General features: G+C 42.6%; 1 protein-coding gene across 4 annotated transcripts in view; it reads left to right on the top strand.

Moving 5' to 3' along the window:
• Nucleotides 1-12,438, top strand: part of LOC128419203 (cadherin-8) — a 230,619-nt gene that overhangs the window by 164,493 nt on the left and 53,688 nt on the right. For all 4 annotated transcript variants that reach the window (XM_053399626.1, XM_053399624.1, XM_053399625.1 and 1 more), the window contains exon 8: nt 2,671-2,807. In XM_053399626.1, coding sequence (XP_053255601.1) covers nt 2,671-2,807 — 137 coding nt within the window. The remainder of the gene's footprint in view (nt 1-2,670; nt 2,808-12,438) is intronic.

Below are 12,438 nucleotides of genomic sequence, written 5' to 3'. Positions count from 1 at the left end.
GACCGGGGGAGTGGCAGTTTAAAACAAGGTTTGAGCACAGTGAGAAGGGAGTTGGGAAAGAAATTCTGTGCTTGCTTTTTGGTGTTAGCTTCTATTCTGTATCCATTGCTGCTAATTCTCCTTGTTAAAACGGGTTTTAACAGCAACACAATAACCCCTCAGTGTCCCTGCTTATTCAAACCTCTGACATTGTTTGAGTACAGTGAGAAGGGAGGAGCGCTGAAAAAATTAAGACTGCTTTAAACTTCTCCCTCTTCCATTCTTCAGACTGCCTCTGCATAAAGGATGCAGAGCCCTTAAATAGCCCATAGTACCTTCTCACAATCATGTATTTCGCTTCTGGTACCATGTACAGTCATATCTTGGGTTACAGACGCTTCAGGTTGCGTGTTCTTTGGTTGAGCACTGCGCCAAACCTGGAAGTACCGGAACAGGTTACTTCGGGGTTTCAGCACTTGTGCATGCGCAGAAGTGCCAAATTGCGCTTTGTGCATGCACAGAAGCGCCAAATCACAACCCACGCACTGCGTGTTGCAAACACTGTGGGTTGTGAACGTGCCTCCTGCATGGATAACGTTCGCAACCTGAGCATCCACTGTATTGTCTTCAATACAAAGTTCTAGATTTAGTGTAGTAATTTAGAAGAGAGAGTTTATTAACAAGCAAACACCCATATATGTATGACATTCATCAAATGGACTTAATATTCTCTAACTGAGCAAGCTAACTGACAGTCTGAAGAAAAGGAGGGGATGGAGGGGATTCATAATTGAGCAAAATGTGAAAAGGGTGTTTAGTAGCTGCAAGGTGTGGGAGGAGGAAGATGCAGGAGGTTTCCATGTGGGTGGTTTGTTTGTAACAATGGTTGTACAAAAGGAGGAGGAGGAGGAGGAGGAGGAGGAGGAGGAGGAGGAGGAGGATTAGCAAATTGCTTTCTGGGCAGGTAAAGGGCTAGGGACTTAATGTGGGGGTGATGGCAGATGAGTTTGCATACTGTGTAAGGAGGGGTACAACTCCCAGTCAATGTATATTTTTTCTCAAAAGATGTACAGTGGTACCTCGGGGTAAGTACTTAATTCGTTCCGGAGGCCCGTACTTAACCTGAAACTGTTCTTAACCTGAAGCACCACTTTAGCTAATGGGGCCTCATCCTGAAGCAAAGTTCTTAACCTGAAGCACTATTTCTGGGTTAGCAGAATCTGTAACCTGAAGCTGTAACCTGAGGTACCACTGTATTCTCAAAATATGGAACATTCAGAAAGGGTGAAAATGTATTTTTGTTTGTTTTTTATTTATTAAGTTTATTTCCAATTCACTTGCCAGTTTCTCTGCGATGTACAGATCAGGTTGCTCTCCATGGCAGAGTATCTGTTTTTAATGCAGAAGGACCCAGATTCAATCCCTGGTGTCTCCAGGTAGGGCTGAAACCCTGCCTGAAACCCTGGAAAGCCTCTGTCAGTCAGAAAAAGCAATAGTGTACTAGGTGAAGCAATGGTCTGGTTTAGCATAAGGCACCTTCCTGTGTTCTTAGCAGATTTATCTGAGTTGCTCAAGCATCGTCAACACCATCTCACTTCTCAATATGACATAATATATCTAACCCAGTTTGATGCTTCCTAGTAATTCATCCCTGCATGCTGAGGCAGAAAGCTGAAGAGATGCAAAATAGTTGTGGTGTGATGTTGTGCAATGCCATGCTTTGGAACAACAGTCATTATAGTCCCTTATATAAATTCACCACTAGGATTTAGTGAAGCCCCTCAAAGCTGTGACTGCTGTACCATATCAGTACTTTCAATCTCACTCTCTTTCTCTCATTGTGCGTGACCCACCAGAAATTGTAAGGCTTAATTTTCCAGTTTGGTTTCTTTTACAAGTAATGCATTAATAAAACAACTATATGAAAATGGACCAACATAAAAGCTTTCCTGGAGATCTTGCAGGGAGTTCTAAATCACCTTTTTTTTTAATGCACTGTTGGAACAATTTACTGCAGCTCTTTCTTGTTAGTCAAGCTGGCTTCTGTGTTAAAGCTGCATAATGTACCTGCACATTCTCATTTGCAAGCTCTGCTTAGCTGTCAGATCAAAGTTGTTTTGTTAGAAACCAATGATGTCAATCCATAAAGCAGCCAATCTTTCTGGTTTTTTGGAAGTGTTTTACCAGTAAAGGGTTGTTAACCAGCTATTGTCCACAGTTATGCTCAAACATAAGCAGGTGACGTATTCACTTAATTAATCAGAAGTGGTGTTTGTTGGGATAAGAACATTAGTTGCATCTTGTAAAAACAGGAGCCTTGCTTGTTTAATGTATTGACAGAATTATCAGCAGTTGCTATGAAATACAGCACAGGTTGTCCAATAAATGTGATGGATCATCTAATTAACTCTTGATTCGCAGTAGCTTTTAAAAGATGCTACCTACTGATCTCAATGACAGCTTCTAACCTTCGTCCTGAGAGGATGCAGCTAATTACTCCTTGGGCTATAATTCTGTTTCTTGATTCTCAGCCCATCATTTTTTGTCTTATAAATTATAACACGATTGAGCTCCACAAATCCACTGAGGCTATAAAGCTGCTCTTTGCGATGGATTGCTTAGATTTTGTTACAATGCATTTAGGCCAAACAAATGTCTTTTAAGTAAATTTCAAGGATGTCCATTTTGTAGGTTTTCCATTGATCGAAACACTGACCTTGAGAGGCAGTTCAACATTAATACGCAGGATGGAAGGATAACACTCGCAACTCCACTGGACAGAGAAACCAGCACATGGCACAACATAACCATTGTGGCAACTGAAGACAGTAAGTGATTGCCCCTTAGTACTTGGGTTTGTTTGTTTTACTTTTATTGGCTTATGATGAATGTTTAATTAAAAAGCCTTCATGTGCCACTTGGCAAGGACAACTGTCTATTGTGCCTCCTATGCTTGCATTATTGTATATATTATATATGTAAATGTAGATAGATGTAGTTTGCAGCCCTTACTTGATGCTGCATGGGTATTCCTTAAAAATATTGCATTTTGAGATTTCCAATGCTATTTCATTTCTTGCTGACTGATATTTATTTTGGTGGTGTAGGTATCCAGAGCTAGATGTTTTATGGCCTCCTGTGCAGTGATGCCCTGATCTGTCATATGCAGCAGGGGTGAGAAACCTCTGGCCTACGTTGGTCCATTAGGGTTTCCAATATAACCCAGAAGCCATTTCCCCCCTGCCCCAGCCACCTGCCGCTGTTATATGCATATCAGGCGTGAGGCAGGAAGAGACATGGATGACAATACACAATCACAAGCCTCAAAGTGTGCTGCTGATATTGCGTGGGTCAGGAAAAACAGGCAAAGACATAGGACTTTAAAGCAGCATGCATGGCTCCTTTCAAGCCCTGCATAGTGCTTTAAAGTCCCAGCTTCAGGACGTCAAAGCACCCAATCAGCTGGTATCATTGTGACATCAGCTAACTGGCAGGTTTCCCATGATCATACCCATGAGGCTATGATCAGATAAGGATGTGGCCTCTGGAGCCAAAGGATTTTCCCATTACTGCCTTACAGGTGTGACTGGCACTGAAATTGATATCATGTTGGCACTAGGTTAAGAGTTATTTACCCACACATTTTAAGTTTTGTAATTTGATTAGAGTTTAGCCTGCTCTTTTGTTTTTAGATGCTTTTGGGGGCAATTGATGGTGTATTTAAGTACGCATTGTTGTCTGTTTTATGATTTGGTTGTTTTGATTTCCTGTTCAGTATTCCATCCTGATATTTATGTTGATGAAGAGCAGGTTATAAATATTTTAAATAAATAAAGATACACACTTCACTTATTTCCCCTGTGAATAAATGAGCATTTTATGCATGGATGATTTTACCCATCCCCATCTCAGATACAATACAGAACTTAACAGTCTGCAGGAGACATATTGCCAGGAATCCTTCTCTTGGTAGATGCTGAGTTCTTGGCTTCTTCTTTTCTTTTTTTGTTTTAAGAAAGCATTGCAAACCTTGCTTTTCTGCCTGTTGTTCACATGTTTTGCCAAGCCAATGGATTACGTGGATCAGGAAATAGTGCTGGCAAAGCGTTATAGGTAGTGATGACACCAAATTCCACCATTTTTGTCTGGGGATATGAGTTAAGCATGTCAGGAAATAATGCTGGCAATTCTAAGTATTGATGACACCAGCTTCTCTAATTCCTGGTTTAGGGATAGGATTCTCAGTGACTGCTAACACTCAGTTGAAATATGAGGCAAGCACTATGGCCTGAGAATTCATGTCCTCACTTCATGTCTCCATAGCACACACCTGTTTTCAAAACATGTATCCCAACTTCCCAGCATCTGCTTGAGCAGTTTGGTATTACATAGAAGGACCTGGCATACCACTACAGCTGTGAGCGAGACATCAAATAGGGTGGAGGGAGAAGTAAATAAAGTATACCCCTCTCTTCCTTTCTCCTTTTCACAGCCCCGAATAGAGCAGCAGTAAGAGGAAGATGAGTGGAGGGAAGTGGGGGGCAGGCAGTAGGGCAGTTGTAAGGAAAGGAGCTGCAAGACTCATATGGGCAGCTGGAGGAAACAACTGGTCCTTGTCATGCTCTTAATGGCATCATCAAGACATGATGGGGTCCAGCTGATTTGTAATTGGACTTGGGGATAAACTAATGCATTTTTGCAAGTCTGGATAAAAATATTTCAGCTTTATCAATCCACTTAATGAGTCCTATTGAGAGTTTGCTCTACTGCAAATTGTAGAATACTGATGAACAAAGACTGTGAAATATCATCCTTATAGTTTACTATTGGTTCAACAGCCATTCACAAAACGAGAGGAATTTAGAAGGTTGTCCCAAAACACTTGGACTGAAAAGCATCTAGATCAGAGAGCTGTTGTATTTGGATTCTGCTTGTGGGCTTCCCATAGGCATCTGGTTAGCCAGTGTAAGAACAGAATGCATGACCACATGGGCCTTTGATCTGACCCAGTAGAGCTTTTCTGTTGTTCTTATCTAACCCAAAGTAAAACAAGTGAACAAAAAATACAAACAAACAAACAAACAAACAAACAAACAAACAAACCCTGTTCCATGTCACTTAGCTAATCCCCAGGCATCTTATTGAGATATGCTATACTTGCAACTGATTTTTCCTCATTAATTGTCATATTAAATCCTATTAATTCAGATTTTACTGAGAAATCAGAGAATGCTGTGATTTCTCTAGACCAGGCTTCCTTAACCTTGGCCCTCCAGTTGTTTTTGGCCTACAATTCCATGATCCCTAGCTAGCAGGACCAGCGGTCAGGGATGATGGGAATTGTAGTCTCAAAACATCTGGAGGGCCGAGGTTGAGGAAGCCTGCTCTAGACATTCCATGTAAAGATGAGTTTCGGTTTGATATAGTAAAGGTAAAGGTAAAGGTACCCCTGCCCGTATGGGCCAGTCTTGCCAGACTCTAGGGTTGTGCGCTCATCTCACTCTATAGGCCGGGAGCCAGCGCTGTCCGCAGACACTTCCGGGTCACGTGGCCAGCGTGACAAGCTGCATCTGGCGAGCCAGCGCAGCACACGGAACACCGTTTACCTTCCTGCTGGTAAGCGGTCCCTATTTATCTACTTGCACCTGGAGGTGCTTTCGAACTGCTAGGTTGGCAGGCGCTGGGACCGAACGACGGGAGCGCACCCCGCCGTGGGGATTCGAACCGCCGACCATGCGATCGGCAAGTCCTAGGCGCTGAGGTTTTACCCACAGCGCCACCCGCGTCCCCGTATTCGGTTTGATATAGGGAGAGCTCTCTCTTCGGTTTGATAGAGGGAGAGCTATATCATCATAATACAAAATTGTTGTATAATGCCCAATACGGTACATCCTTCTATTCCAACTGAAGACTGCCAGTCAATACTGTTGCATGCCACCCCTATCTCTGAGCTGTTGTGAGATTTGAGGAGTTACACTGGTTCCTGTATTCTCTGTAGAAATGAGGCACAGCAGAGACTGTGTCTTCATATGGTTTATTTGCACATATATACAACCTAAGTATATGATTGAGGGGTTCACATCCATTTGGAAAGTCTGAAATCAGAGTAGCAGTAGCCAATATGGTGGTCTTGGGATGTCATTGGAGTGCAACTTAGGAACACAGGAAGCTGCTTTAGGAAGTCATGTCATAGCACAGTAGAGTCTACACTGACTGGCAGAGGTTGCCCAAGGTTCTAGGCAGGTATTTATTTCCAGCCTTCAGTCCCAGTTGAGGACTGAACCTGAGACCTTCTGTATACAAGACAAATGCTCTACCACTGAGCTATGGCTCTTCCTTTTTCCCAGTCAAAAACAGCTGGAGGATAACACAGTGGCCAGCCTTGGCCTGCTGTATAAGCATAGGAAACTCTGAGTGACTAGAAAACATACAAAGCATCCTAGTCACGTGGAAAGTTTCTACATGTGTAGACTTCTTCATGAATTCTACATCCTTCAAATGAACTATTATTATATTTATTTATATCCCACTGTTTCCCAGATTGGGCTCTAGGCAGCTTACAGGTTAAATATAAACAGCTAAAAACACAAAAAAGATGTGCTAAAAAGCAATTAAACACTAATTAAACACACACACATGTTTAAATACCAGCTATTAGAACACAGATATAATTGAAACAAAAACATCACAGCACCAGCCCTTTCCTTAAAGACAGCCATGAATGTGTGTAGGTGGAACCTATCATCATGCCCCCCTCCCATGTATACCACTTTAATGGCCACGGGGAATCCTGAGAACTGTAGTTTGTTAAGAGTGCTGGGAACTATAGCTCTGTGAGGTCACCACCCTTAACAAACTACAGTTCACATGATTATCCAAGTCTGCTAAAGTGGTAGACTAGTGCTTTCAATCCATGGTGTGGATGTGGCCATTGTATCTTATTTTAATGGCTAAAAAGGACCATCTTCTTACTTGCATGGGTTCTCTGAAGTGTAAGTTCCATATAATAAGAGATAAACTCAAGAAGAATGTCTTGCATTGATGCTGCATTGTGATTATCCTTTGTCTTACTTAAGAGAATTGTTTTATACCTGGCTGACTGCCTAAATGTATGAGTTGACAATCTATTCTACTTGTTATCCTTTAAGAAAATCTATTTACAAAAAAGAAAGGTTCTTTTCATCCTTAAAGGTATTTTATGGGCCAATCTTTCCTTCTAACATAATTCAGTCTAAGTGACACCTCATCTCAACCTGTGCTTTTAAGGTCTCTCTCCAATTCTCCCAAGGCTTGTTTATCTCTGCCATTTAAATAACAAGGAGTGAACATGATATGGTTTGCTAATCCAAGAGGCTAATTCCACTCCCTTCTCTTCGTACTCAGCTTCCTGCATGTTTGACATATTCACTAGGTAAATAAATAAACACATTTTTTTGAGATTACTTAATAATGCATGTCAAGAAGAACAGTTAATTCAACTGGATGTGTGTGAACAAAAGTAAAATAATAAAAAATAAGCCAAAGACAAAACAAATAACAAATAACTCAGGTGGGTAGTAAAGGTTTGTGGGATTTACATACTCCAGCAGCAGATGCAAGAAATTGGGGGTAGGTGTCAGTGGAGAAATTTTTTAAAACTGCAAGACAAACCATGTAACAGATCAATAATGCTTTAATTTCATTCAAAACTCACTATCCTCCAGCCTCTTCAAGGTATGAATCTTATTTACACATACTTGATCCATCATTAAAGATGTATGCATTCATAATACCTCAGCATCTTTTCCTTTTCAGTCCTTCACTCTGCATAAATCCAGAAATCCAGTTTTACGATTTTTGGCTCTCTTTTAAAGGTATCTTCTAACTGCATATTTATTGAATGAATCTTGAAATAAAAATATGGTGAAACCCTGCACCCATTCTTAAAGAATCTAGTGTCTTATTTTTTAATTATTCAAGCATTTGCCGAATGCACACAAATTAGAATCCAACAATAATTTTTGTTACAAGCCACCTCAATCTCTGCCAAGTGATGAATGAGTTTCCAAGGGTCTTGGCCCTTCACCAGGGTCTATGATATATGGATTATTTTACACACACAGTGTATATCTTTAGCCTTCAGTGGAGGGGCACACAGCAACAGAACCCCAAAGCGTGTCAGCTTATCCTTCCAGCAGCATCATTTTTGCTCTGCAGCCTATCTTAGTGTCCAGGGAATATGCAATCATGGTTCCTTCTCTGCTTCCTGGTACCATCTTGCCTAATTCTGCTGTTCCTAAAAACCAAGCCCTCTTTATTCATTTGTATTCTAATACCCAATTCTCTTGATACTTTGGTTAGTATTTGGTTAAAGGTAAAGGTAAAGGTACCCCTGCCTGTACGGGCCAGTCTTGCCAGACTCTAGGGTTGTGCGCTCATCTCACTCTATAGGCCGGGAGCCAGCACTGTCCGCAGACACTTCCGGGTCACGTGGCCAGTGTGACAAGCTGCATCTGGCGAGCCAGCGCAGCACACGGAACGCCGTTTACCTTCCTGCTGGTAAGCGGTCCCTATTTATCTACTTGCACCTGGGGGTGCTTTCGAACTGCTAGGTTGGCAGCCGCTGGGACCGAACGACGGGAGCGCACCCCGCCGCGGGGATTCGAACCACCGACCATGCGATCGGCAAGTCCTAGGTGCTGAGGTTTTACCCACAGCGCCACCCGCGTCCCTATTTGGTTAGCCAATGGTTAATCCAGGTGTCAGACAAACAAAGGTGTTTGTCTGACTTCATCAACACCAGTTGACTGAGTAGGATTAAAGGGTGGTACACACTTAGGATATTTAAAGGTAAAGGTAAAGGTACCCCTGCCCGTACGGGCCAGTCTTGACAGACTCTAGGGTTGTGCGCCCATCTCACTCTATAGGCCGGGGGCCAGCGCTGTCCGGAGACACTTCCGGGTCACGTGGCCAGCGTGACATCGCTGCTCTGGCGAGCCAGAGCCACACACGGAAACGCCGTTTACCTTCCCGCTATCAAGCGGTCCCTATTTATCTACTTGCACCCGGGGGTGCTTTCGAACTGCTAGGTTGGCAGGCGCTGGGACCGAGCAGCGGGAGCGCACCCCGCCGCGGGGATTCGAACTGCCGACCTTTCGATCGGCAAGCCCTAGGCGCTGAGGCTTTTACCCACAGCGCCACCCGCGTCCCTAGCCAGATATTTACCTAGGTAATTAACTCTTTACATGCTAATTGATGGCACTCAGAAGTAGGTCCACACACATATTCCAATACACATGGATCTTGATTACATTCTTGAGGTCTTATGGACAATATTTACACATAAATACTAATTAAACACCCCAAACCACCTTCTAATACACACTGAGACTGTCTTACAACATATCCCAGTTATAACATACAAGTTCTGATTAAATCCCAATATTTACTGAACTTAAACATTTAGCATCATAGATCTATTGCATTATAAAAAAAATCTTGCACTAATAAGAAACCCTGTCTCCCAAAATGGCACGAGGAAGGTCAGCAGTAGCAGAATAGTTGCTTTGTATTCAGAAGGTCCCACGTTCAGATCTCAACATCACATCTCTGGGTTCAGACCCCATCAGGAATTCTAGAGAGATGCTGCTAGCCAGAGTAGATGTACCAAAGGCAGCTTCCTATGTTTCTGTGACATCCAAGGAAAGACGTCCACTCATACAATGGGCAATTCCCTACCTCTCTTCCCAACCCACAGCCTCATTTGCACCCTCAAAATCTGATCCAGAAAGTTGGGAACCCTCCAGAGCAGATTTAGTGGAAGGGCACAGGGGAGCTGCAGGCACAAGGAGAAGAATGGCGCATCCTGTTTTCTGAGTAGATCTCCGCTTCCTTCAACCTGGTCTCTGCCAGCTATGACTGCCTGCAATTCAATTCAATTCAAGATTGCTCTGCCTGCTTGCAGATTCTTATTGGATTCATACAGTGGCCTTTTAATTCTAACTTTCATTCTGGGGTGTGTGTGTGTGTATGTGTGTGGCTGTGTGTATAGCAACTGGACTCCTTATAGCCGATGGGCTTAATAGCTACCATTAAGATGATAAGGGTGTGTGTGTGTGTGTGTGTGGAAACAATGCCTTCTGGCTGAGCTTGAAAAATCACAGTAGGATATTTCTAAATTTGTCTGGCAGTGGAAGATGCCAAGAGTTGTGAACAAAATCAGGCAGATGCTGTAGAAAAGGGTTGAATGCCCACCTCCAATATTAAACTATATTTTTATGTAGCATAAGTGATCCAAAATAAGCAATGGATTTAAAAATAAAAGTAAATAAGGTTGAAAATGGTTTGAGCAAACCACACACCTTATGGATTAAAACTAAATGAAAAGGACACAAAAACCAACACGCAACAATAATGCTGTGATATTATGCTATTAAAAACCTAGGATAGAGTAGGACAGTTTGTTTCTCCGGAGAAATCCTCCTTAAAAGCAGTTTTGCTTGGAAAAGATTTTGACCTGAAAAAGATTCTGGGGCCCTTTAAGTTTTGGATCGACCACAAAACCATAAGACATATGGATTTTCTCAGGGAACAGAGATTTTGTTCTTATGAGAAAATTGTTCAGATGATGGCCAGGGTTAGATATACTCTTTCTGAGTTCTGTCAAGTAAGACATTATAAGAATTATTTTTTGAGGGGTGGGACTGAGGGAAGCTGGCATAAATAAATAATAGGAATATTTTTTTAAAGTGAGTGAAAACAAGGGGCATGATTTCAAAGAGCTACAAATAGCTTTAGAAGTAAGCAAAGACAAAGTGTGACAAAGGAATGGACTTCCTTGGAAGGTGGTAGATATTTTTAAATAGAGGCTGAATGGCCATCTGTCAGGGAGTCTTTAGCTGTGATTCCTCCATTACAGGGGGTTGGACTAGATGACCCTTGGAATACCTTCCCACTGTACAACTCTATGATTTTATGACTTATCAGAGGCACTATGCTTCTGGAAAGCAACAGTGAGATACGGCTATTGACCTTGTATCCTGCTTGTGGACTTCCCGGAGGCACCTGATTCTGGAAGGAAGTTCTGTTAACACAAAAACTAAGCTTTATCAGAAAGAACCCATTTCTGGATTGCTTGGAACACACTGAAATCCCTCCCTTGCTAGTTATAGAATGTCCAGTCAAATCCAGAAAAACAGTCAAACTTGTCATTTTCTTGTCTGACATCTGGCTGATATTATTTGAGGCTGACTGATGCTACACAGCTGCATTTGTAAATAGAGGAGAAACTTGAAAATAATAATAGAGAATGCATCTTAGATGTAAGAGGGGGGTGCAGAAAATGTGCTATTACTTCTAGAAGTACAGACATTTTCCACATTGTTTTGCAAATCCATCCTCGCTATGGACTAAGGAAAGTGTATGACTAGTCATCAGTAAGCACATTCAGCCATGAGTGCCTATATGTTGCCCCCCCCATTAATATGTGCCATCTTTATGATATTCCCTGAAACTGGAATTTGTTTTCTGCAATGAAGATGAGTCCCCACCCCTCCTCTATTTCAGTAACCCTCTGGGAAACACTAGCAGTTTTTCCTCTCCGGCAGACTGCCAAAATAAGACTGTACACAGCTACGTGCCTTGAACAAGGCCATAGATTTTATTAGCATTCTCTTTGTAGCATCTGCTGTAGATAAATCCAGTTCACAACCTTGCAAAGGGGAATTCTATCGTGCCTTTACCAGGATGAATCTCTCCTTCTTGCACATACTATGAAACACTCTAGGGGGTATCAAAGGAACTGTAACCAGTCCCAGTGCTTCGAGTACATGGAGAAGGCTCTTGTGAATGACTGCAAAACTTTAGTGAATTCCTCTTTCTCCATACAATGGGGGTGGGAAACACGAAGCCCTTCAGATATTGAACCTCAGCTCCCATCACCCCCAACCAGTATGGCCAGGGTTCTGGGATGATGGAAGTGGGAGTCTAGCAACATCTGGATGGTCTCAGGTTCCCCATCCATTGCATATAGCCTGGGACCAGGGCACCTCAAGGATTGATGATGACTCCCATGTGAGACTCCATACCCTGAGATACTCTATGGAAACCTTTCTCTGGCTTCACCCACCTGCTAAAGTCAAGTGGCTGGGGATCAAAGCATTGCTAGGCACTGGGGGAACCATTTTGCTAGAATGACCCTCACTGGATGGCTGGGGGGATGGTGCCCTGGTAAAATTTCAGACATCATACTTGCTGTCCTATGGAATTCTTGAGTAAATGTGGTTAGGAGAGATTTAAATTACCCTCCCCTCCTCTGCTGCTTCAGTGCAACATGGGTCATGTATGAGTTCCCCACCAGTCCCATCCTTAAACATAACCTTGGCTGGGTTCATCTAGTCCAATGATGGAGAACCTGTGGCCCTCCAGATGTTGTTGGGTGTCAACTTTCTACAGATGAAGCTGCAAGCAATTTAAGTTCCA

Source organism: Podarcis raffonei, chromosome 8 (genome assembly GCF_027172205.1).
Source record: "Podarcis raffonei isolate rPodRaf1 chromosome 8, rPodRaf1.pri, whole genome shotgun sequence".
Taxonomy (NCBI): Eukaryota; Metazoa; Chordata; class Lepidosauria; order Squamata; family Lacertidae; genus Podarcis; species Podarcis raffonei.
This window is presented reverse-complemented; position numbering and strand designations above follow the sequence as displayed.